The 27,776-nt window shown below is 43.9% G+C and overlaps 1 protein-coding gene across 3 annotated transcripts in view; it reads left to right on the plus strand.

Moving 5' to 3' along the window:
- CCDC141 (coiled-coil domain containing 141) overlaps positions 1 to 27,776 on the plus strand; it is an 808,330-nt gene that overhangs the window by 520,700 nt on the left and 259,854 nt on the right. For all 3 annotated transcript variants that reach the window (XM_078681492.1, XM_078681494.1, XM_078681493.1), the window contains exon 9: positions 23,150 to 23,291. In XM_078681492.1, coding sequence (XP_078537618.1) covers positions 23,150 to 23,291 — 142 coding nt within the window. The remainder of the gene's footprint in view (positions 1 to 23,149; positions 23,292 to 27,776) is intronic.

A 27,776-nucleotide genomic window follows, 5' to 3' on the forward strand; every position in this document is an offset into this window, starting at 1 on the left:
AATCCTGAAGGTATATAGTTTGAAAGTAATAGAGTAGTTTAGATTAATAATGACCTTCAAGACGAGGAGAATGTTGGTATCCTCAATAGAATATATGAATCTCATGTGCTAACTACTGGTGATATTAGCAATATACCTGAATCATACTATATTTTGAAGCACTGAGTGATTCTTATGAAGTTCAATAGAATCATCTTGTTTGTAGAGGCACCTCAGGTAGTAATATTGCTGAGATTCTAAATTCACTACTTTTCTGAAACCTATAATGCATTTACAAATACTGGGTTGGAATGAATGTAGACTCAACAATTGTGGTCTCTATTGTAGTAATTTATTACCTCCCCCATACCCCCCCCCCTCTCCAGGACAATTGATGTAGTTCCTTTGAACTCCGATCTGCCTTTTACATCCTTGCTAGATTATTTTATCTGAAGATTTTCAATTATGGTTCAATGATGCCTCTGAAAAAGAGGCAGGGTTCCTTAAGGAGATTCTGTATGAAGGTACCTAAGTAATATTTCAGCTGGACATCAGTTCAAAATGATATTCAAAAACATGTAAAGACATACAAAATTAAAACAATATATATTGTCTCATCATGACTGAAATTTAATTCGATCTTCTTCTGATGGAGTTGACAAGCTAAAACACTATCTAATCTGCACAGATTTCCAAGCACCAACGACCTAGGTATTATAGATTATTACTCTAACAGAATTTTAAAAGGCATTCTTACTATTTTACTCTTAAAAACAAAAGGCCAGATGAATGCTATTAAACACATAAGCAACACCAAGAGATCCTTACACTTCTAGTATAGAATCAGCAAAAAACTGCCCTAAACAAGATTTTGACCTGGTTGAACAAATTCAGAAAGATCACAGTGATAGCTGCATACTGGCAATGGTGTAGGGATTTATAAAGGGTTAAAATGACAAATTCAATATGATTAGAATGGAAACTAGTCTCATTCTTTTGTTGGCATGTCCTCCATTCTCAAAGCTTGGCATTTCGTCTCCATGGTGTTAAAAAAGTCGAAAATTGGTTATGCAACTTTTCTTTATTCTAGGGATATAATAAAATAATCGAACATCACATCACAAAGGGGGTCCTAGTTCTATTCTGATCAAAGAATTTCCGGAATAATTTCTGCTAATTTATCCCCACATCATAAAAGCCTCCTATAGACCTGTATTCCAAAATCTCTTAGTAGGGCATGGCTTATGTTGAAGGAGCTCCTGTTAGAATTGTCATTTGTAACCATTGTAGGCCTATTTCCAACAAATTCCTTTTGCTAAAGATTTTGGAAAAGACGCTCACCTTCTACCTTAAAGTCTTCTTAGAATTTGACTCTGCACTAGCAATCAGGATTTAAGGTTAACATATGGGCCTCCATTGAATGTCCAGAATTCCATCTTATATGCTTTAGAGAGGCCTCTTGGATCTGTCCATATTATTAGATATTCTGAGCCCTTTCTTCTAGTGACTAGAATCAAGGACGTGATAGGTGTACCAGACATTGCACTAGAGAGGACCATTTGTTTTATTTATTAGCAGATTAACATGGGTAAAATCAGGAAGCTGTGTATCAGATCCTGCTCCACTGACATACGTTCACAAGGGTCCTGAATTTCCCCTGTTATTTAAATTTACATGTAACCACATCTGAACTTTTTTAACTCATTGAAGAAGTTCCTAATTATGAAACAAATAATTCCAAAGTAATATTGTAATCTTCATATGATCTAGATATATTTCGAAATTATAGTCAAACAGGTTCAGAAATACAGAATGAAACAGTACGAATTAGCTTATCCTGAGTGTAGCTAAAACACAGGTCAGTCAATGAACCGAGGATTGTTTTTAATATATTTTATTGGCTTTTTTTAAACAAAATGCAGAACACATTGTGCAGCTCAATAGCACAGAATTAATTTGGCATAAACGTAATATATCTCCCACACTGCTAGACCAAATATCAACAATTTAAGTGAACAATGGAGATGTCGGAACATTCAACGAGGGCAATGTTCTATCATCAAAGAGTAGTAGTGTTGCACCGAAGATAGTATGCATTTCAGATATTAGGTAAATCAGCACATATATTAAATCATTAATATGCATGGCAGCACAGTATACGCTGAAGGACTGGCAATGTGTGCGTGTCTTAGTCATCTGTCATGCATAACAGTCCATGCATCATAGTAAGTCACTTGCAGCGATAGGACCAATGTGGCACGCACACTCGGCTGCCACACCATGCCTCGTCTAGTGGCACTGTGTATGTGTTATCCATTGTGTTGATTCAGGCAGTTTTCTCATCATTTCTCTCAGCAAATTTTAGGAATATTATGTCCCAAATAGTTGTGTGCGTGGTTCACCCGTCTGTTTTCTTTGCTGCAGTTTGTTATTGCTCAGCTGTTTGCTTCTGCCCATTTAATGTAGGTTTCTTCTCAATAACCTTGCCATGGCTCTCTACCATTTGACCAATAGGAGTGCCACATCTACAAACAAACACTCATACTTATTTTTTGGTGCTGGTAAATATACTCAGATTTTGAGACGGCTAGCTATTTTGACACTCACCAGTTGTTCAGTGGTGTGCATGGCACCCTTCCAGTACTAGTGAATGACTGTACATCTACAAAACATATGCATTTGACCTCCGTTGTCCGAGTGGCAACTGTGATATTCATCAGGAACCAAACAAAAAATCTTTTGTTTGTAGGCAAGTAGTCGTCAACTATGTATGCTACAGTATGTTCTGGGTTAGTTTAAACCTAGTATTTCTGGACACGACTTTCAGATATCCTATCACTATCTGGCACAGTGAATCCATCACCTCCTCAAATAAATCTATTCAGGCATCTCTCAGCACCTGCATTGTCTCATTGGCCATGCCCATTAACACTGGGTGCAATTCAGACACTGCTTTTCTGCTACTACCTGTCTTGAGCACCATCTCTTGTAAGGGCATTGGGATCCATAGGGGGGACCAGCTGCTTGAGCCCTCAGAGTGTGCATATTATGGCCACAGGTGCTTCTGTAACACTGGCAAACCTGCAGTTAGCTCCATCCTAGTCCCTCATCTGGGTAGTCCACTGAAGCACCTCAAGGAATACTGCTGAAAGAAGCTTGGAAATACATCTCATTTTACAGCTCCCAATGAACCACCAAATCAACACAGTTTTCTCATGCTCCGCCTACTTTGAAAGACATTCAGATGGATCCTCACCGAATCCAGAAAGATGGTTACCCACGCACTCATCACCTGCAGACTTGACTACACCAACACACTCTACATCAGCGTCACCCAGAAACAGCTCAAAACACTACTGAACGTCCAAAACGCCGCAGCTAAACTGGTCCTCGACATCCTCCACTGCAGCCACATAACACAACACCTCCGACAACTCCACTGGCTCTCAGTCCACAAGAGAATCGCCTTCAAGCTCCTCACACATGCATACAAAGCTCTCCATAATGAAAGACTATCATACCTGAACCACTGCCTCGCATTCCACGTACGCTCCAATCAATTCCGTTCCACCCAACTCGCCCTAGCCTCTGTCCCCAGGATCCAAAAGACCAGAACCAGTGGAAGTTAATTCTCCTACCTCGCTGCCAAGACCTGGAACACCCTGCCCTTTCACCTCAGGCAATCCGCATTGCTGACCCAATTCAAGAAGCACCTCAAGACCTGGCTCTTCGAATGATCCTACACCCAGAGGAACCAGCAGCAGCCCCCCATCAGCACCTTGAGACTCTCACGGGGCAGTAGCCATGCTTTACAAGCCCCCGATTGATTGATTGAAGAGTGGCCAAGCGACTCTGCAATCAGTGTGCATGCTCAGCCTAGAGACCTCCACTCCGCCCTGTCTGCCTGCCACTAGCAGAGGTAAATGAAGAATCATACACATGCTGCATGGCTTCTGCCCTCTCTCAGAACTCAGTAGGCTTTGCATTTACATTCATGGCCAGGTGGGTTGAGGGCAGACAATGCCACTTAGTAAGAGAACAATGAGTTACCTAGGACATAGGGTTGGACATGAGAAAATTCATTCTTTGAGCATTTCTTTTGTTTCATTTAATGCTAAAATAATGTACAGGTAACTTTGGTAATATTTCTACAACAACTTGGGATCACAAGTGCCACAATTCTTCATTATTAAAGCCAGAGGCAGGAATATTAATCCTCATACTGATGGAAACCAGCAAGAATCTCAAAGTGCAAGATGTTGTTGATCAGAGCGAGATACAGAGAGAGAGAGAACGAGAGCTCGAATGGCTGTCATAAAATAAATACTATACTTTGTTTATTCTATGCTTGAGATAAACTTAGATGCCAAACCTAGCATAATACCTGTTTTGTATGTAAGGGTATCTTAACTTACACTGCTGCTGACCTTTTTGTTCCTGTGCTATGCCAATTACTGCCCCATGTGTTTTATATATGTGTGTGCGCTTGGATTGCTGCTGGAGGTGCTGTCCATATTTAGTGTATGTGAGGGAAGCTTAAATTGTTCCTGGCCAGTTCTGGGTGTAATATATGGGTGTAAGCTTAAGCATAGTTTGGGCTAGCCCTTAAAAGAGAAGGGAGGAGTGTAAAGTCAACACATGTTTTACCTGTGCTGTGCTCTACATTGTTTGTGTTTGGAAATCTTGCTATGTGTGTGAGTCCAGCATGCACTCATACACCCCAGTGCTATGACAGTTCCTTGCCCTTGTACCAAACCTGCAATGCTGCATCTTCATTGGATCTAGGAGAGGTGTTAGATGGTGCTGCCCAGCACCACCCTTGTTCCATGCTGTTGAAGGAAACCTGCACAGACCCTGCAGTGCCACATTTGTTCCATGTATTTCAAGAAGAATTTCAATGGCCCTGCAGTGCCGCACATGTTTAATGTCTTTGAGGCAAGCCTGTGACGCTCTTGACCAGTGGTGTGTCTCTTATGCATGTGAGCCAAGGAAGACATGCTCTCCTGCTCCCTGTGCTCTCTCTGTTCCTGAAGGACGTTTACAGTGATCCTTGAATTCAGCATATTAACTGACTACTCGCCTTAATGAGGTTAATGCTTCATTTTTCTCTGATAAAAAAGGGAAATGTATGTTCTCCTCTTAAAAAGTATGTTACTAGAGCATTATAAGGACACTGAATACAAGCGGAATCGTTCTAAACATATACAAAAATGTAGGTAATACCAGCATTTTTAGAACATTTGAACTTCTGTATAGAGATAGATGCAAGTGATCTAGTCTCTCCAGCTTTGAGTTTACTTTAATCAACACAGAATTCATGTTTAACTCGGGGATATTAGAGACTGGAAGCAAAATTTTAATTCCCAGATAGGTGACTTCCGAGACAGTAGTTACATTTTCCGTAGGATCCTCACCAACAAACAGAATCTGAGTCTTGGAGATGTTTAGCTTATAACCCGAGAAGGATCCAAACCGGGTTGCCAATTCATCAATAGCTGGTAATGCATTGCCGATATCCCTTGTGACAACTACGATATCGTCCGCGTAGGCAAGGGTTCTGTAATCTATATGACACAAATAAATGAGTTTGATATACTCAGCCTGGTTCAGCTTATTTAAAAAAAGATCTATGTATAAGGCAAATAAAAGCGGCGAGCACGGACACCCTTGCCGTGCTCCTAATCTTCGAGTAGATTTTGCTATCGGAGTTGATAAGCGAAATAGGCCGATATGAAGAGGGCAACAGGGGTGGTTTATCTTTTTTTTTTAAAACTGTGATTGTGGATTCCCGCCAGGACAAAGGTGCATTGCCCTTCTGTGCTTCCCAAAAAACTAGCATCAAGTCTTCCTTCAGAGCCTGCCGAAAGATCCTAAAAAACTCCAGGGGGATGCCATCAGGGCCCACCGCCTTACCAACCGCCAATGATAATACGGCTGCCTCCACTTCTTCCCATGTGATGTCTGTATCTAATTATTCAGTCTGATCAGGTGTTAATGTGGAAATCTCGATATCAGCACTAAAGTCCGTTATATTATCTTCAACACCACATGATATTTCCTCCATATATAGCTTACTGTAAAATTTACAGAAAACCTCTAAAACTTCTGCAGGTTTATCATGAACTTGCCCTGACTCATCCTGAATGCTATCTATCCTTTTGGCAACCTCTTTCTGACGTAGCCTTTTAGCCAGTATACGGCCCGAATTTTCTCCCACCTCATAAATCTCTGATCTGTATACTGCAGTTTGTGCGGCTAGATTTGTAGCAAAGTTCTGAAACAGCCTTGACTTTTGAGCGGCTAAGTCACTCAAAATTTGGTCAGTGTCCTGACCGCAACTGACAGCCACCATAAGTTGAGTTTCTATCTCACAAAGTTTCTTTGGCTCAGCCGCTAGCACTTCTCGGGTTTTCTGTTGTTTATTGAATTCTCAGCTAGCTGCTTTAAGAGATTAGAGAGGATTTCTTCTAGATTTTTGTGAGGATATGAGCGGCAAAGGAGGGCATATAAAAAGATGGTGCTGACGAAAGATCGTGGTGGTTGGGGTATACCTTATTTTGTGTTTTATTATCTGGCAGCATGTTGCAATTCATTAGCCCGCTGGTAGTGGGGGATAGGGTCCAAATTTTGCCTTGCCATGCTCCTTCAATTTATGAGCTTGGGTTGGGTGAGGTGATTAGGGGTTGTTTGGTTAAAATTGTAGAACCTAGCTACTTCAAAAAAACAAAATTTTAAATTCTTAAAGCAGCCTATAAGGCATAGAGACTTGTGTACACTCTGTTTGCAGGACCCAAGATACTACCCTTTATCTTTCGGGATCAAATCGCCAACAGATGGTTCTCCAAAGGAATTCAATGTTTAGGTGATTTGTTTCAAGACGGACATTTAGCGTTGTTTACTGAGTTACAAAGGAAGTTTGGTTTGGCTAAGCACAAATTTTTTAAGTTCCTCCAAATTCGCAGCTATTTGAACATGTTAGGCCCTGAGATAGAACTCCAATTGAGGAAACTTCCCCTCATCGAGAGTATGGAGAAAAAAACATTGATAGGGCAATTTTACTTCTATCTTATCTCAGCACTGCCAGATGATCTTGAGAATAGCCAAGATAAGTGAGCAACTAAGCTAAGCGTAGAGGGAGTTAATATTGCTGAATCATTAAGGTTAGAGAATCGGGGTTTGATGACAGGGAGGAAAAATACGCAGCATTACATGGCCTTATATGATTTGTACTACATTCCAAGAAAGATATCTAAATGGGGTACTGCTGCGGGGACTAAATGCAATAGATGTGGTCAGTTCGCTGCTGACGTTCATGTTTTTTTCTTGTCCCAAATTATGCGAATTATTTTCGTCTATTGAACAATTTTTAGGATTAATAATGGGCTGACAAATAACTATAACTGGGGAATTGATTTTGATAGGTGTTAGCTCAGATACATCTGCTCACACAAGATCTAAGACCACAAAATATTTTGTATTTATCTGTATGGCTGTAGCATGTGCATGTATCACGAATGATTGGATCAGTCCGGATCCTCCTTCCTTTTTTAGCTGGCGTGCAAGATTATTAGCAATGTATAACTTGGAATTGGCTATATACAAGACTAAAGGCAGAAGAAAGAGGGCCATGGGAGTTAAGATCTGGGCTGCTACTGTGGAAAAGTAAATTTTGTCATGTTCTGTGTCCCTACGTGTCATCCATCATATGTTATGTGTGCATGACCAATATGCATATGTTATTCCCCATGTCCGATTAATGACGCAATTACAGTTGTGTCCACCTCTAGTATGCCAGTTTCCTAGGCCTCGTGAATACTACGAATATCAGGCCTATGTAAAGTTATGTTGCCACGTTTCTCAGTGTGCACGTTATTTCATTATAAAGTCCCCGTTTCCAGGCCTCAACAGGGCCCGGACATCAGATCCAGCTCCTGTCTCCTGAAGCCTCGCTGAGGAGCGATCCAGCCCCCACCTGTATCCTCGACCTTTCACTTACTTCCTGCCTCGCAGTGCCCGGTGCAGCTTGGCTCTGCCTCTGAGTCTGCCAAGACTATGTTATGATTCCAGCTATCAGTTTAGTCCTCCTTCTCTGCATTCCTAAGCTACTGAACTGCATCAATAGTTTCCGTCATTGTCTAGCCTATGCGGCTCCATGTTAAGAGAAATACTGTATTTAATGGTCATTTAATATTCTTCATCACGCACTACATGTAGAATAAATGCATGCTCTAGTCTTAGAGTCAGTTAGCTTTTCCCCTCATGACTTCTAGTTTATATCAACATGTTCCCTAAACATCAGATACTAGATAGGGTTTAGGTACATGTCGCTCCGACCCTCCAGACTTCAGTCTCTGCTCCTAGCACAGAGTTCATAGCCCCCAGCTTCTCCTAGTAACACGTCATTGCCAGTTTGCGCGCACCATTAGGTTAGAGGTCCCGGCTCCTTAGGTAGCCCCCTCCTATGTTTCCGCCCATTCATGACATATTCTGTTACGTTTGCATCACATGTCTGAGTTACGCCTTCTTTTTACTCTTATCTTTCGCGACTGCTACGCGTCACGCCTTCTGCTCCACCCACTGCTACGCCTACTGCAATGTAATGCTATGTGTTTGCGCTATGTATATATGCTCGTATATTGTTATTAAAAGCTAGCGCGCTCATCCCAGATCCTGGCCCCCGGCAGCTGCCATCCTATTCCCGTGCAGGTTGTCCTGTTCCTGTCCTTATGCTGTATTAAACCTGCAAAACTCCTACTACCTCGAATCTTGACTCTTATTTTATTGAGCTATCTGTTATGATATATGTCTAGTCAAAAATAGGGTATTATTTATTTATTTACCACATAATGGCGCCCGAATAGGGACTTGCCCTTTCCCCACGCGTCGGTGAAGCCACGCCGACCCCCTGACCCTCTGCAGCCGTGACGGAACCATACCGGCCACGTGCAGATATTTCTGCTTCAAGTATCCCTCAGGCCCACGGAGGAGACGGAGGAGGCGGTCCAGCATCCAAACGAGACGGTGGAGGAACGCGGCGAGTCCCGACCAGAGCCCAAGCCAAGAGTCCAAGGTCCGAGGTATCCGGAGGCCCACCCGTAACTGAAGTCCGAAGTTCGTCGTCCGTCGTCGTAGCAGTCCAGTCCAGTCCGAGGTTTTCCGTTCTTGCTGCCCGGTGAGTACCATTGCTGGGGTAGTATCTAGACAGGGTCAATCTAAATTGACTCTGGTCCGTGGGTTGGTGGTACCCAGGCCCACAAACGAAGTGTTCACCTAGGTGGATACGGGTCTTGATGCGTCCCTTTATGGGACCGGTATGTTCCGTACTGTTTCAGCAGTGCATCCAGTAACTCTAGTCTGTTCCGTTCTCGAGAAATTCTTGTGTTTCTGTTCTCAGTATTCCAGGTAATATTTCTGTCCGAACTGTAATGTTATGATGTTGTTCAATGTATTTCCAATGTCGTGGTATGCCTGAATTGTTTTCCCAATTGTTATTGTTCCTCGTCTATTGTATTGTGTTCCGATTCAAGTTTACAATGTCTCTCTTTTCGAGATTACGTCAGTTAAAAACTAGAAAGGGTTTGTTAGAGGAAGCAGTTCCTGTTCCGCCTAGGGACAGTCCAGGTCACTTTATGTATCAGAAACATGGCATAAGCGCCATATTGTATCTAGATTTATGGGTAGATTATACCAAACAGTTAGAAGAAAAGTATAGATGGCCCGTATCGGGTACATGGGATGCCGAATGCATCATGCGAGTAGAAGAAGCATTATGGAAAAAGAAAGCCAGACAGTCACAGAAAGATGCCATCGAGTTATGGCGCAAAGAAGCTCATAAAAGAACCGAAAAAGAAATCAGAAAGTCAGAACTAAGTAGAGAATCCCAAGAACGAGCCCAAGAAAAAGAATTAATCGAGATAGGTGAACGAGTTAGAACTGAGCAATCAGACAGACAGAGGAATGCCCTCATTAAGGGTATGTATCCTCTTCTTGCTGAGGGCTTGCCAAAAGCGACCCCAGAGGCATCCAGTAATTTCCCGCCACCATTAGTTCCGACCAAGCTACGTCACAAACCGACCGCAGCTGATATTTTTATTTCGTCCTATCTGGACGACACAGTCCCCGAATATGCAAATCCTGTTCACGCTCCGCCAGTCCCTGTAAATCAGGTAATTCCTGCTCCCCCAGACACCGGGGTGCCCTTAACAGCCCCCCCGGGTCAGCCCGCCATACAAGTCCAGCCCACGTTACAATTACCCACCCTGCCAGGACGAAAAGCATCAGTTGATGATTCTAGTCTAGGGGCCGCAGGGGGAGGTCTTCCTCAAACCCCGCCGCCATACAAGCATTTATCAGCACTCGAATTACATGCTCAAGCTCAGCGTACTCCCAAGAGTAATAAGTCTGTTGCAGAAATCAGGCAAACCCTTGGCGAATGTGTCTATGACCCAGTTCCAGGCGAGTTTAATATGGTTTTATATTCCGTACGCGTAAGGAGAGTGACCGAGTATCTAGTCACCTTGCCGAATATGAAAGAAGATCTAGACAGGATATATCGTTTCATCCGTACAGGGGATGACCCACAAAGTATTAGTGATGCCATGTCTCAAAGGAAAGCCGAGATTCAGCGCATGATATTAAAGTTCTTAATTAACTGTCTAATGAGAGAACAAGATTACCCGTCTAAAGATCCAGCCGAAATGAAAATCCTGACAAAGTGGAGTGATAATATAGCCGAAGGAAAGCACAATACCATTAGTGCCATGGAAAGTATGTACAAGAAAATCCGTAGAGAAATAATAAAGATACACGAACAGCGTAAAGCAGCACAAGTAAGCGAGAAAGAAAGTACCTCTGATCCTGAAGAGGAAGACGACGAGAATACTGCCAGAATAGCGTATGTAGGAAAATCTAGATTTCCAGATCGCCATTTACGTCTAGAACACAAGTCAACTTTCCATCATCCAGCACCAGAACAAGGTTCCCTAGAACAAGTATTTCAAGCTACCGATCACATTCTGAAATCACGAATCGGTTATAGTGAGTTAAGTACTATGCATGAACAGGAACTAGTCCGATCAGCAGTCCGATGGATTACTGATTCTACCACTTTTCCAGACGAAATAGTGGCACAAATGTTTCTGAAATTGCCCCCAGCCGAGCAGCGACTGGTGGGTATGTATATGATCCAGCACCTCATTACTCTGTATGAGGGTCAGCCCTCTGATCCAGGCCCGTTACATGATATCCTGAACGAGTTACTCCAGTACAAATGGAGAGGTCTAGGTACCGATTTAATTAGTGTAATTCTAGAACAGCGCCACAAATATAGAACATTCTTGAACCCGCATTTTGTTCATGTCTCACCCCCAGAAAGTAAATCATTCTACATAGACAGACAGAATCCGTTACGAGAAGTCCACCCAGTTAAAGGAACGGGTGGCGAAATGCAGCGAGTGTTTGTATACACTCCAATCACAAAGATGGAACTCCTTGAAATGAAGAAATTAATTCCCTGTCATGACAAAGATCCAGCAGGGTTCCATAGAGAATTAAAAGACATGCTCCGTATGGGAGAATACACTTACCCAGATATCATTAAAATGTTAAAGGTCCTGTTGCCCGCAGGGGTGTATGAAAAGCTCAAGGAAAAAGAATGGGAGGTGGGAGAGAAAAAGATCGATTGGACAGTTCTAGAAGCTGAAGACAAGGCACGAGTACCAGGTACCGGTCTTGGAGATAAATGTAAAGAATTACCAGAATTATTGATTCAAGTTTTACCCAGATTATTGACAACTAGAAAAGAAGACTGGGATGCAATCTCAGCCTGTAAACAGAAGCAAGATGAAGATATTAGTGATTTTTATTCTAGATTTGAAAAATGTTTCAGTATCAACAGTGGTCTCAAGACAAGTAGTGAGTCATACCCTCACCTTTTCGTTACTAAATTAGTCGAGAATTCAAGCCCACAAGTTAGAAACCGAGTTCTGAAAGTCGAAAGCACCTGGCAAGCTAATACTCCGTCCCAGATGCTCCAGATGCTCCAGTACCACCAGAATAGAATCAGGGAAGAGCAAGAACACGAAAGAAAACGTATGAAAGACACGAAAATGAAAGTACTAGTTGCACAATCTGTTCCTCAAGACAGTCAGAAGAGGGGTCCGAATCAAGCCAGTCATCCTGCAGCTCCCGTTAAAGGGAACTGCAATTATTGTAAACAGCCAGGTCATTTTATAAATGAGTGTGCAGTTCTGAAACACAACATAGCTACTGGTAAGACAAAAGAAAGACCACGTCCGCCTAGACAAGAACAAGTTTCACAGACTCCTCAGTCACAGAATGCACCACAGACAGTTACAGTACCGCAGCCTATTGCTGCAACCCAGCATGTTACATCGCAGATGTACCAGTATGCACAGTCTGAGTATCCAGAGTACCAGCCATATTCATGAAACAGCCTAGAGAGGGAGGTAGGCTTGCCTCTCATCGAGATACCTGTAGATCAAGAAGGTCCCTATGTTCACAGTCAAGTATTAGGGAAAGACAGAAAGTTTTTGATTGATACAGGGGCAAGTAGGACCACAATTAGTCATGCCGAAGTTCCAGGGGCTCCGCTCTCAGGCTCAAGAAATGTTTCCCTTGGATTTTCAGGAAAGCCTATCGTTAATGAGATTTCAAAGCCAGTTACTCTGGAAGTAGGTCCATTGTCCCGCACTACTGATCTGTTACTTACTAAGTCATGTCCAGAAAATCTATTAGGCATTAAAACACTGAAAGAGTTAGGTGCAGTTATATGTTGTTCCCCAGAGGGAATACGTCTGTTCCTACGTGACTTTAAGGGTCACTATGTATTACGAGATTTTGATTCCAGACTGTCCAATGTTCCGCAGCATTTATGGGCGCAAGGTCCAACTGATGTAGGTTACATGCAAATCACACCCCATCGTGTGACTCTCAAACCAGGTGTAGTGTTACCACGAATCAGGCAGTATAGATTGCCACCCGAGGCTGTAGCAGCCTTATCCAAAATTATAGACGAGCTCATGGCTCAAGGAGTAGTTGTAGAAACTGACTCCAATGTATGTAACTCTCCGATCATTCCAGTCATGAAACGTACTGATCCAAATGCACCTCCAGTATATCGATTAGTGATTGATTTACGGGAACTTAACAAATGTATTATTCCTCAGTACCCAGTTGTCCCAGATATCTCTTCCCTGTTAACTGCTATTGATTCCGAAGCCATGTTATTCACTGTCATAGACCTCAAGAACGCATTTTTTAGTGTTCCAATTCATCCAGACAGCCAGTTTCTTTTCGGATTCTGTTTAAATGGAAGGAGCTATATGTTTACACGCGCTCCTCAAGGTTTCACAGAAAGCCCTAGTATTTACAGTCAAGCACTTAAGAGACAACTAGATAATATTCACATGCCAACTGACACTGCCCTGTTCCAGTATGTCGATGATCTACTGATCACAGCCCGTTCTGAACGTGACTGCGAGCGAGCGTCACTCACGGTTTTGTATTTCCTAGCCGAGATGGGGCACAAGGTGTCACCTTCGAAGCTTCAATTCTGTGTCCAGCAAGTGGTCTACTTAGGACACTTACTGTCCAAGAGGGGTAGGCAGTTGACACCAGACCGTATCCAGTTGATAGCGAGTCTTCCCCAGCCCAGAACCCAGAAGGAGGTGCGTGCCTTTATCGGCCTTACTTCTTATTGCAGACAATGGATTCCTCAGTATGCATTTCTAGCCAAGCCACTGATACAGTTAACGACACAGGAGGCAGCCGTATCGACTGTTCTCCCTTGGACATCTGAACATACACTTAGTTTCAACGAGTTAAAGAAAGCCCTATGTCAAGCTCCAGTTCTAGCAACACCGAACTACAGTAAGCCTTTTACACTTTTCGTTACTGAACGTGAAGGTACAGCATTATCTGTTCTCACACAAGATCAAGCAGGACAATACAAGCCCTGTGCTTATTTTTCTAGCACACTAGATCCAGTCGCCCAGGCTTTGCCTGCGTGCCTCAAGTCAGTTGCAGCCACAGCACTAGCTATCAGACAAAGTGATTCCATAGTTTTAGGACATACCTTGACAGTACAAGTCCCACACTCCGTGGAAGTTCTTTTAAACCGAACACAAACACAACACTTGACAATTGCACGTTTAACAGGTTATGAATTGACACTGTTCCAGCCTCACATAGTAATTAGACGCTGCAACATCCTGAATCCTGCTACACTGTTACCATCAGTTAATTCAAATCCAGCCATACATGATTGTGTGGAAGTAGTCAATATTACGACAAAGCCAAGACAAGACCTGACAGACATTCCGTTACCAGACTCTGACCTGACACTTTATGTGGATGGTTCATGTATGAGAACTAGTACAGGAGAACTAGTCGCCGCGTATGCAGTGACTACTGATACTGAAGTTATTAAGACACACCGTATTGATACCCTGTCCGCTCAAGCAGCAGAGCTAGTCGCTCTGACACAAGCCTGTATACACGCCAAGAACCTGAAAGTTAATGTTTACACAGATTCACGTTACGCATTTGGAGTCGTACACGACTTCGGAGTGCTCTGGCAGGAGAGAGGTTTCATGACTTCTCATGGAACCAAGATTCAGCATGGTCTCCTTATTCAAGCTCTGTTAGATGCTATACATTTACCGACATCCATTGCTATCATGAAATGCAAAGCACATACGAAAGTTACTGACATTATTTCTCAAGGTAATGATCTAGCAGATCGCACAGCCAAGCTTACAGCACAGACTCCAGACACTCAAGCTAATCCGACACAGACACACACTCCAGATCCGATTACATGTATGACAGTTAAGGACCCTACACAAGATGTCATAGATATCCAGTTACATGCTACTCCTGAAGAAATCAAGAAATGGTCCGAACAAGGAGGGGTCCAGACAGATCAAGGATGGTTAACGAAGGGTAGAGCCACATGGTTTCTCCCCGACTCTATGGTTCAAGTCATCATTAATACCGCACATAGTCCAGCACATTTAGGAGAAAAAGCTATGTTAGACAGTATCCAGAACATTTGGTTCAACAAGCATTTACGAGCTGCAGCCAAGCAGAAAGTCCGTACCTGTATGATATGTTGTCAGTTTAATCCAGGTAAAAGTGTCCCGGTGGAACAAGGTGGTTTCCAGCCTCCTGACCACCCTTTTGAGGTCCTCCAGATGGATTATATTCAGATGGAGCGATGTCGAGGTTTCAAGTATGTCCTTGTAGTTGTATGCGCTTTGTCCAGATGGACAGAAGCATATCCAGTCCCAGATTACACAGCCGCGACCACTGCCAAGCAGTTGGTTCGTGAGTTTTTCCCTCGATATGGACTCCCTAGAGTCGTATATTCTGATAACGGTCAGCCATTCTCATCTGAACTGATGAAGCACGTTTCCCTGTTGTTAGGGTACCAGTGGAAGTTTCATTGTGTACGCCATCCTGAAGCAGCCGGTCTAGTCGAGAGACATAATCAGACTCTGAAAATCCGTATTGCAAAAGTGTGTAAAGATAAGGGTGTGGACTGGCTAGTAGCTCTGCCAGTCGCTTTGTTTTACATGCGCATGGTCGCACATTCCAGATCAGGTCTGTCCCCGTATGAGGTCGTTTTCGGCCGCCCCCCTAACATGTGGGGTACTCCTAGACCCCGAAGTATTACTGATGTTTCATGTAATATGCTGACAGATTACCTAGCTTCCTTGATGTCTGCCCTCAACTCATGTCGTTCACAGGTTGCTGCCGCATTTCCAGACAATACCGAGGTGGCACCGCATGAAATCGTTCCAGGTTCCATGGTGATGGTCCGGAACTTTGACAGATCAAGTCCGCTGGAGCCACGTTGGAAGGAGCCCCGTCAGGTCCTCCTCACCACCCGTACAGCTGTGAAATTGGAAGGACGCCGCGGCTGGGTGCATCTTTCGCACGTCAAGAAATTCTACGGATTAAAATCGGTCTCTAAAAACATTTCCCAGGATATCAAGACTTGCCAAAACATTGTTCCTAAGGACTGTCCCGCAAATTACATTGCTACAACCCCTCCCTTGGTAGAGAAAACTCCGCAGCAGGAGTATAAGCAAAAACTCCGGTCTAGTAAAATAAGTCAGTCAGTTTGATTGTATAAGTCCTCCCCTAGGTGAAACGGTTAGACTGTTTCTGACATGTATAAAATAGACCCCCATAGTGAGAGAGTTAGTAAAAACTCAATTCAATGTATCGTTTTCCTAAGTTTCATATTATTCATCAGCATTATGATTTCCTGCACCAGTTATGCCTTTTTCCTATATTTCCCGGTTCTTCATGTAAATAAGTCTGCTAATGTTACAGTAGAGCACACGTTTAGTGATCTGCCCCCTCACGAATATTCATATCGCCTCGCTATGCGTAATAACTCATTTATCCGCATGTTACATTATTCACACCAGACCAGCAATGCCACTAATTGTTGGGTGTGTGGTCGACTCCCCCCTTTCCAGACACCGAAGGGAGTTCTGCCACTGTTTCCTTATCCATTCTCACATAATGGTTCGTGTGGAGCATGGTCCACGTTAACGTCATCCTCAACAGACATGTCTTTTCTTAACAGTACATGTTTCCCAGACAAGAAAGGTTTCCCCCACAGAACAGGTTTAGATCTAGAAAATGAAGTGTATAATTTAGGTAACTATTCTTCGAATTTTATGGTCCTGAATGTTCAGTCTGATACTACTCCAGACTCACCTGCTATTTCAGTATTACCAGTCAAAGGCGAATTATGTGTCCGAAATAATGGTTCCGTACACGTAGGACATAGTGATTGTATTACTATTATCAAGTATAGTGACAGTGGGAAATCTATTTTTAAAGCTTCACGTCATTCTTATTTCGTTTGTGGTCAAACTGCATATGTTCGTCTGCCCCTCGATTGGGAGGGAACCTGTTACATTGCCTTCCTACTGCCACCTGTTTTCCTAGCCCCACCTGACTACCATAGGAATTCCTTCCTAGTACATATTAGACACAAGAGAAATCTCCCGATTGTCGATTATACTGAGACTGCTGCAGAGCAATTCATTGATATTGATAAAGGTGTGTTCCCTTATTTAGGTACAGTTGTAAACAGTAAGCTAATCCGTAGGTTAACAAGAACCCTTGAAGCAGTAGTAGATGAGACTGCCTCCGCTCTAGGTAACTTAACCGAAGAGCAATCCTTTATGAGAATTGTTGTGCTCCAGAATCGTCTCGTCCTTGACGTCATACTGGCCGATAGGGGCGGGGCCTGTAGAGTCCTCGGATCTAGTTGCTGCATTTTCATTCCAAATAACGCGCCGTCTGTTTATTCAGCTATAACCAGACTCCATAAAATTGCCCATCTGTTACACCAAGATCCAGGCACCTGGACATGGTCCGGTTGGTTCTGGAATATAATTTCCGCCTGGGGATGGAAAGTCCTGTCCTTTCTAGGTATCGCAGTAGCGATCATATTCAGCTGCTGCCTCTGTATACAATGTGGCCCTGCGATTTGCGGCATGTGTACTACCTCTTGTATTCCTAGTCCCAAGCCCCGTTCTAAATCTCGTTTCAAGACAATTCGAGATGAACAAATGGTACTGTATGAAATGATAGATGGTATCATGAATATTGATGTTTCCTGATGGAAACGTAGTGACAAGGAGGGAATGTGGAAAAGTAAATTTTGTCATGTTCTGTGTCCCTACGTGTCATCCATCATATGTTATGTGTGCATGACCAATATACATATGTTATTCCCCATGTCCGATTAATGACGCAATTACAGTTGTGTCCACCTCTAGTATGCCAGTTTCCTAGGCCTCGTGAATACTACGAATATCAGGCCTATGTAAAGTTATGTTGCCACGTTTCTCAGTGTGCACGTTATTTCATTATAAAGTCCCCGTTTCCAGGCCTCAACAGGGCCCGGACATCAGATCCAGCTCCTGTCTCCTGAAGCCTCGCTGAGGAGCGATCCAGCCCCCACCTGTATCCTCGACCTTTCACTTACTTCCTGCCTCGCAGTGCCCGGTGCAGCTTGGCTCTGCCTCTGAGTCTGCCAAGACTATGTTATGATTCCAGCTATCAGTTTAGTCCTCCTTCTCTGCATTCCTAAGCTACTGAACTGCATCAATAGTTTCCGTCATTGTCTAGCCTATGCGGCTCCATGTTAAGAGAAATACTGTATTTAATGGTCATTTAATATTCTTCATCACGCACTACATGTAGAATAAATGCATGCTCTAGTCTTAGAGTCAGTTAGCTTTTCCCCTCATGACTTCTAGTTTATATCAACATGTTCCCTAAACATCAGATACTAGATAGGGTTTAGGTACATGTCGCTCCGACCCTCCAGACTTCAGTCTCTGCTCCTAGCACAGAGTTCATAGCCCCCAGCTTCTCCTAGTAACACGTCATTGCCAGTTTGCGCGCACCATTAGGTTAGAGGTCCCGGCTCCTTAGGTAGCCCCCTCCTATGTTTCCGCCCATTCATGACATATTCTGTTACGTTTGCATCACATGTCTGAGTTACACCTTCTTTTTACTCTTATCTTTCGCGACTGCTACGCGTCACGCCTTCTGCTCCACCCACTGCTACGCCTACTGCAATGTAATGCTATGTGTTTGCGCTATGTATATATGCTCGTATATTGTTATTAAAAGCTAGCGCGCTCATCCCAGATCCTGGCCCCCGGCAGCTGCCATCCTATTCCCGTGCAGGTTGTCCTGTTCCTGTCCTTATGCTGTATTAAACCTGCAAAACTCCTACTACCTCGAATCTTGACTCTTATTTTATTGAGCTATCTGTTATGATATATGTCTAGTCAAAAATAGGGTATTATTTATTTATTTACCACACTACAACTGATTGGATTTAATGGAGTTTGCTCCTATTCTAAATTCTGTTCAAGTTTCACTTTTTCGTCTTTTTCTTTTTTCCGTTTTCTCATGTTTCTTAATGTTACAGGATATATGTCTGCTGGTTGCTGTATTATCTCTTGTTTATGTGCTACATATTGTTATCGACTGCATTTGCTGAATTTATTTAATATGTATGATCTGAACTCTACATTCCTTGCATAAAGTGGGGAAAAAAAATAATAAAAATATATTTTTAAAAAAAAGAGCACTGAATAAATATCCGTATGCTGGAATCCCAATGGCTACAAAGGAAAATAGCACTCCAAAGAAAAATATTGCTAAGAAATGTTTCAATAAAAATCTGATTTTATCTAGAGCCTGCTGCCATATTCTGGTGACTTCATAACAAGTCAGATGCTGGGTGTTACTATAAGACAGTTCAAAATTATTGCTTTTATAATGTTTCTGGGGGCCGAGGGCGATCCTATTGCTTCTAAGCTTTGAACATAAACCTGTAGGTTTGGCAGGGATCTCTGCAACAGGCTCATTAACCCGCTTAGCTGTCTTACTACTCAGCCTTTGGGTTTTGTTAGGACACAGAAGGGTAAATAATTCACAAATTTACTTTTAAGAAATAATGTGTTCATGAGTAACATGCTTACCAAAATAATCATAATTTTTTTGCCCATGTTTATTTGTTTTTATTTTTACAGTGGATATTTCTTCCTGTACTTGCAGTCACAGATAGTCTTCCATGTGACGGTAAAGACAATGTGTCAGTGCAGAATGGGTTTGCATTATGCGATACTGCTCGGAGAGAAGTGAAATAATCTAGTAATGAGATTACCTTTTGTGCAAACTTCCACTTACTGTGTGATTGCACTAAAACACATGGCTGACAAAAATGTGTTGACTTTACACTCCTGCCTTCTCCTTTAAGGGCTAGCCTAAACTCTGCTTAAGCTGTCTTACCCGATTCATGTTTTCTCAAAAATAATACATAAAAATACTTCTGTGCAGCCTGGGGGCGATTTGGGCTGTGTCTGTATAGTTCAGATGCTGCCAGCGGCCCTGTGGGTGCCTGAATGGGCTTTCTGGAGGCAAATGGGCATCCATTACCTCCCTTTTATCAATGAGAAGAGGTGTCATTTCCTTTCTGTCCCTAGGCCGGCCGATTATTGTATGCATATTGAGCGGGGGCAGGGGGCCTGAGCAGAAGTGGCCTCACTTGTTTTCAGGTGTGTTTCACTAGTGTGAACTGATCCGTGCATTTTTTAAAATCTAAGTATAGTTAAGAAAACACACATCTGTAAAAGATTATCCCCCTTATATAAAACTTCGCCGTGGAAGTGTTTTGTGGAAAGGCCATATGCACATATGGGCCACTTTTGTTTATCGTGCCCGGGCCGATTTTTACTCCCAATCCAACCCTGGAGTCTAGGTACTATTTGGACAGTCACTGGGGGTGTAGCACCAAATGTCCTGCAGATGTGGCAAACAGAGCAGCACTGAATACATAGACATCAGTGGCAGAGGGACCTTTGGGTATTAGAGCATACCACTCGACGAGAGGGAAATTAGTTCACATTTCTAGAGGCCCAGCCAACACTATGTGAGGTGTACTGTCTCAGGGAATGCTTCTCTGTATGTGTGCCCTAAGAGCTGGTCGCCAGTACGCTCACACCTTCCTTCAACTTTGTGTTACTGCCTATCAGTCAATAAATCAATCAGGGGTTTGTAAAGTGCACTACTCCACTTCAGCATAGGGGCTCCATTGTTCGTGCCATTACCTCCACCCAATCTCTCCACGCCAGTCCATAGTGTGCCCGTTTTAGTCCCAAATGATGTTGAGCCCTTTCTCCCCTACCTAAAGATCCTACCAGTGTGCCCTATGCCTAGGTAGTCAGGTTTGATTGCATGGCACATTGCGCTTTGAAATACACCCCCACTTATTATTCCGCTTGCTGCACCTTATGCCACTGGTTATGTGCTATGCATAAATATTATGCCGCCCCAGCCATGTGATAAGCGTCTAAGTCTAATGACTTCAATAACAAAGGGTCTGGGGCTACCTGCATCGAACGCTTGTAGGAAAGTGCCCCTTTTGCATGGTTACCCCCCACTTTGTACCCGTAATTTGATGCACTTTGACTTGATGTGCCCTGGGTCACCGCAAACCAGGTTCCCAGGGCATGTGTTATTCCCCAAAGCTGTACCCACAATTGGCACATCTCTGGCCACAGGTAAGCCCCTTGTAAAAGGTACCATGGTTTCCAAGGGCACTGTGCCCAGGGAAGGCCTCTAAGGGCTGCAGCACCACTTTAGCGACCCTTAGGGTTCCTGCACCTTAACACCTGCACTATGCCATTTGAGGATGTGTGTTTTGATACAGAGAAAAGTGAAGAGTCAACATGGCACACATCCCTGTGTGCCATGCCTGCAACACACTGCCTGTGACCAAGGTAAGTCACCCTTCCAGCAGGGTGCACTTTCCCAGAGGGGAGGGTATAGTTATATGAGCACAGTACCCCTACAGTGTCTAAGTCCATTCTTAGACATTTTAAGTGCAGTAAAGCCATAAAGAGTATATGGTCTGGGAGATGGCCACTATGACCTCCACAGCTCTTTAATGGCTTTACTAAAACCGAGAAAGTTTGGTAGCAAACATCTCAGCACATTAAACCTACACTGATGCCAGTGTCACTTTTTATGTAAAACCTGCTTAGATTTCATCTTGGAGATGCCCCCTGGAAAACAATCAGCACTGGTGTGATGCCTGAATAGCTGCCTGCCATTTGCCACCACCAGACAGGTTTCTGGACCACTGAGTAGATGGGTTACGCTCTTTGGGTCCAGAAACAAAGCCCATCCTGGGCTGAGGTGTCATGCCACCCCCCCAGGATAGCCTGGGCCTACGAAGGAGAAGCTTCAAAGGTCTTTGTGAGCTGGCCTTGCTTTTTGCTGCCCCCAGCTACTGGCTCCCACCAGCCCAACTCCCACTTTGGGTGGGAGAATCAGTGGAAAAGCCAAGTGAGGAAGAGGTGTGCCCACCTTTGCCATCCCTACCCCTCAGCACCCTCTGTCATTCAGTTAGCTTCTCCCTCACCTCTGGCCTCCACACCCTGACAATGCTTCAACGTGGCAGTCTTGGGGCTCCTCCTCCTCCACTCCGCACATCACTTGATCCCTTAAGTGCTGCAGGCCCTGGCTGAATGCTAGACGTAGAGCAAAGAGTCTTTCCCCTTTCTCTGACCGCTGCCCCACATTGGAGGGCTCAAAGCTCCTACAGAGGCACCAGTAAGTAGGAATCTGGGCTTCATGGAGAGGTTTTGCATTGAATCGTGCAGGATTCCTTCTTATACTTGGAGAGCGTAAGCTTTGTGCAGTCATTCTTTCATCTTGCTGATCCCCTCCAAAAAACTTTACCTTTAAAACTCCTAAAATCCAATAGTGGTGGCGAGAAATTGATTTGATTGGTCGAATGTATAAAGTTAAAATGTTAGAGGTAAAACGTGATTCAGCATTGCTCACCGTTATCTTTATTCTATTTCTGTATATTGTATATAGGCCTTCAAGATCTGATTTAAAAATATTTTGTTGAACGTTTTTGGTACATACAGAGCTATTTAATGGTCCGTGTATTAGAAGCTTCAGAATAAGATGGTAAAGAAACACAGGCTTCGGTCATGCTTTTATCCACATTGAAATAAACCCTGTGATCTGGTGAATGTGCGGTCTGTTCATGTCTGAATTAAAGGTCTCTAAATTGTCTCTTGCATCCCCACTCCCTATTGAATACTTCATCAAGGTTACAATTGAACCATATTATTTTATCACATGCACCGAGTACCACATGTAACAAGTAACAGTCCTTTCTCCATGGTCTGGCAATATCTAAGAAACTGGACACCTGAATGCAAACTCTAAATTATGTTTGCTTTTCTTTTAATTGAAAAGAGTTAACAGAAAGCAACTTGAGGCTACTATAGCCAACATGCAAATTTACAGATTAACACAGCCACTTGATCTCATACAATAATTCTGAGACCACTTTATAGGATTATATGTAGTTATGAATTAATCTTATTTACTTGCACTGCAGTGATTGACTTTAATTCTGCTGCTGAAAAGCTTGGGTTTCACAGATCATGGACTTGCTAGCTGATGCTAATGATGAACATAAGCTGTGTAGATGAAAGAGTAGAGCTATTATTATCTGTTTGTCCTCTTGGCGCCTGTCCACACTTGAAGACTTGCTAACAGCTGGTTTGTTTATATTTAGCTTTCAAGTGACTGGAATCCAGGAAATGATTGGATACATTCAGAAAAGAGTGGACCAGCTAACCAACCAGTGCCCTGCACACAAGGAACAATCTTTAAAGAAGCAGCAGCTAATTGAATCCCTGGAGGAGCACCTGAAGACGGTACATGCAAGCACACAATTGTAAATGTGTCTGCTTTCCCCAAACATTGTTCTGTCTTGCTCTGCAGGAGTTCTCCCGCATTTTTCAATGTTACGTGTTGTTTTGCATATACTGCAATGGTGGGGAAGGTTGTGCAAAATTACATGACTGTGTAATTCTTTTCTTCGCCATCGCAGAATAATTTGCAGTAGGATCCTTGCGACGCGCTCCATGATGCAAAATGTGGTGGCAATAATCCTCTGTCAATGCATTAAACTCGTGTTCAATCTGTAGCAAAGTTGAGCGATTCCCCAGGTTCCCTGATGCAAGTTTCATTTCAGAAAGTGTGCACGGGCGCTTAATACTTCCATGGGAAGAGTAGTTTAGAGAGCTCAAATGGGTGTGACCCATGTGGAGCTCCACAATTAGTTTGGGGAGCTATAATGAGGAGAATATTTGAAAGATGGTTGAAAGGTTTCAATGAGTAGCCTAATGAAAGTTGAGGCCCCCCCGCCTGCAAGGTACATGGAGGGGCCCCTTCACTGGATTTAATCCAGAGCTCTCGGGCCGGAGTACTCTCATGAGAGGCCTCCTGCAGCTCGCCCCCATACCCCCACCGATGGTGCTGTGGGGCCCTGTGTTATGCCACTGGTTTCAATCGCTATTCAAGTGTCCCCCTCTGTAATGTTGATATTCACAAGAATTGTGACCACAAAAGAGCTTTGCACATCCGGCCCTTGGTCCTTAAAATTGGGAAGACGTGTTCAGGTCGCAGTTTTCTGGAGGCATTGTAGTTTATGCAACTTTTATCTTAGTTTACCCTAGAAAATACAGTTACTATATTCAAGACTTGCCACAATGAAGGGATGGTATTTTGGGGGAAGTGAGTTTGTTTGACAAAAGTCATAAACACTTGCTGCTTTTCATGTACTTTTGCACTAAATGGTACTATCAGTTGCTCGTGCTGTCTATGCTGAGAAGCAGCCTTTAATGAAAGTGTTGAAACTAATTTTTATTTATTTTATTTATTTTTTTGCATTTATATTGCGCAACAGCTACCCAGAAAGGGTTTCCCGGCGCAGAGCAGTCAGTTGACAAGATGGAAAAAGAATGTCTTATTTGTCAAACAGCCAGGTTTTTAGCAACTTGCGGAAACTGGAGTAGCTTGTTTCATTTCTCAATGAGATCGGGAGAGAGTTCCAGTACAACGGGCCTAGGTAGGCAAAAGATTTGCCTCCAATGCGTGCTCGCTTAACTTTGGGGATCATGAAACGGCCATGGGTAGCTGATCTAGGATTTCTAGATGGAATGTTTGCTTTGGCCAGAGTGCAAAGGTACCTGGGGGCTGTGTTGGCTTTTATTTTGTACATATAAGTAAGTGCTTTAAATTTTATTCGGTTTTCTATGCTTAGCCAATGTAATTTGCGTCGAAAAGCAGAAACAGATTCCCTTTTTGGTACTTCGCATAGTAGTCTTATTGCCGCATTTTGGGCCATCTGTAGACGATGGAGATTTGCTTTATTTGATCCTATATATAGGACATTACCGTAGTCTAAACGGGACGTAATCAAAGCATTGACTACCGTTTTTTTGTAGACTCCGGGAGCATCAAGCAGATTTTCCTCAGCCATCTAATGATAGAAAAACAAGTGGCTGCAACTTTAACTGATTGTGCATGCATACTTAGATTATCATCAAGGAGTATGCCTAGATTGCGTACTTGAGATACCGGGACAGGGAGGTTGCCCATTTTTTCTGGCCAGTGTTGTGGGTTCCACAGACGTTTCTGTTTCCCTAGAATTATTGCCTCCGTTTTTTCTCCGTTTAATTTTAAGAAATTTAATTTCATCCAAGTTGCAATGTTAGTTAGTCCTAATTTGAGCATAGAAGTGTCGTTGGGATTTTGAGCCGTGAGTGAAAACATAATTTGTGAATCACCAGCATAAGAATAAATCGAGAGTCCAGATTCTTCTGCCAGCTCTGCCAAAGGTTTGACATAGAGGTTGAAAAGAAGTGGACTCAGGATAGACCCCTGTGGAATACCATGTGTAAAAGCGTGGATTTTTGAACTAGCATTTTGGGAAAAAACTTGAAAAGTTCTGTTAGAAAGAAAGGCCTGAATCCATTTGAGAGCAGCTCCGCCCATTCCTATGTCACTCAGTGTGTTAAGAAGCACCCTGTGTGATATAGTATCAAAGGCAGCGCTCAAATCCAATAGGATGAGCGCCACCGTTTCCCCTTGATCTAATTTCTGGTGGATAGCTTCGGTCACCCCTAGGAGAGTGGTTTCCGTTGAGAAACCAGCCCTAAAGCCTGACTGTGAGGGATGAAGCAGTTGATGTATTGTAACATATTGTGTCAGATGTTTGTGAATGTGTTTTTCTAGGATCTTTGATAGAATTGGGAGCAGCGAAATAGGTCGATAGTTTTTAATATCAGATGTGTCTGCATTCGTTTTTTTTAAAAGTGGGTGAATCATAGCATGTTTCCAAGAAGATGGAATTTTGGACTCTTTAATGGATGCATTTAGTACATGGGTTATGGTTGACATGACTGGGTGATTAAGTTGTTTAAGGATATTTGCTGAGATGGGGTCCTTAGGTGATCCTGATTTAATAGATTCTAGTAGCTGTCCAACATTATCCGTTGTTAACAGGGGCCAATTCTTTAATGCATTTACGGCCTTTATTTGACTGGGTTCCTGTACCACATACGGTAGTGAGACCTCGGGCCTGGATGTAATCAGGTTTGAGGGGTTTCCATGGTCGGAGTTTTGAGAAATGATTTCTTGATAGATACCTTCCACTTTATCTATAAAGAAGGTTGCTAAGTCTTCGCATTTGGTTTGGGACAGGACAGGAGGTTTGGCTATTGCATCCAAGCCTGCCAAGGTTTTCACTGTATTAAATAATGTTTTTGCACAATTTGATGCTTTGGAGATAGTTAGGTTCACAAAAGAGGCACGTGCCTGCCTGCATTCCTTGTGGTATTTGCTCAAAGCTGTTTTATAGGCTAGTTTGTCTGTATGGTCATACTTTCTCCTCCAGTTTCTCTCTAAGATTTTACAACTAATTTTGGAGTTCTTCAGGGAATCATTATACCATGGTGCTGGTGGATGATATAAGGTTCTTTTAAATTTTGAGGTGGGGAGACAGACATCCACAGCTTCCATGAGCCAGCTTTGTATTGCATTTGCAAGGGGATCTAACTCTAACTCAGAGGATGGTATACGATCCTCCAGATATGTGTTCAATTTTTCTATGTCTAACCTCTTCCAATTTCTTTGTGTATTCTTGGCGCTATTAGTAGTGCTTAATGTATTTCTGGCATGAGGTGACGTCAGAGAGAAGTTTATCTGGTAATGATCGGACCAGATCACTTGTGCGGCTGGTAAGCAGGTAATAGTGTCTAGATTAGAGAAAATGGGATGGGGCGTGGCTTGGGCGCCGATGGCGATGGTCGCCTGAGAGCTCGGCTCCGGGACTGAGCCCGTGATTATCCTGTAAATCGGAGGCTGCGGGGCACCCCGGACCCCGCATTCTGCTGGACGGACCGACGACGACCTGCCAGGGCCCTTGATGTGGCTCGGACGAGTGGTGATCCGGCGTAAAACCGAAGTTTGCGGACCCAACATGGCGCCCGGACTTCATTGTCCCCCTAGCCGGATCCATTGAACTGGAGGAGCGTCGCCGGCGGCGTCTCGCCCCCGGCTTTGCCATCCCCTGCTGATTTGTGCACTAGATATCGGTCGGATCGGACTTTCTACAACGAGAATGCACTCGGTTGGGTAACCGGGCAGATGCCCACGTTAGAGTGGATCCCGTGAGCGGACGTCTGGTGAACCAGGCGGTGGCCGCACTCACGACACCGCACCTAGCTACAGTTTCCTGGCCAGTCCACTCCCATGGGAGGCGCGACACTCTGGCGCCACAAATCGTCCGGTGGAGTTGGTGACCCTCACCCCGGGACTTTAGCGGCTGTGCGGGCCTGCCCGACCTGGCGGCGGTTGTCTCCGCCCCCTTATCGGTGCCCTCGGACGCCGTGGCGGTGGCGCGAGCCGAAGCGGAGAAGTTCCCACAGGCCCTGGAGAAGGAGGTCTCCGATACTCGACTTAAGATCCAGTGACCGGGAGGGTCGCGGTCGGCATCTGCTCCCGGAGACGCATGCTCCTGGACCATCACGGAGTACCCCCGGCGACATGGGGAAACCTAGAGGAGCCAAGGGGACTACCCCAACCGCCTCAGACTCGGAGACCCAGGACAAAGAGGAACATGGGGACCCAAAGAGTTCTGGTGGTGCGTCGATGCAACAGCAGTTCGACCGCGTCCTGGAGGCGATAGCGACCACGCGATCGGCCCTCCAACAGGACATTGCCCAGGTGGCGACGAGCCTTGGTCTCCTTAGAGCGGACCACGGCAAACTGTCGGACCGGGTCAAGGAGGTGGAGAGCTCGGTGAAAACCTTGGAGCCGGCACAGCGAACCTTGGCTGCGACTATGAAGGATGC

This window comes from Lissotriton helveticus, chromosome 3_1 (genome assembly GCF_964261635.1).
Source record: "Lissotriton helveticus chromosome 3_1, aLisHel1.1, whole genome shotgun sequence".
Taxonomy (NCBI): Eukaryota; Metazoa; Chordata; class Amphibia; order Caudata; family Salamandridae; genus Lissotriton; species Lissotriton helveticus.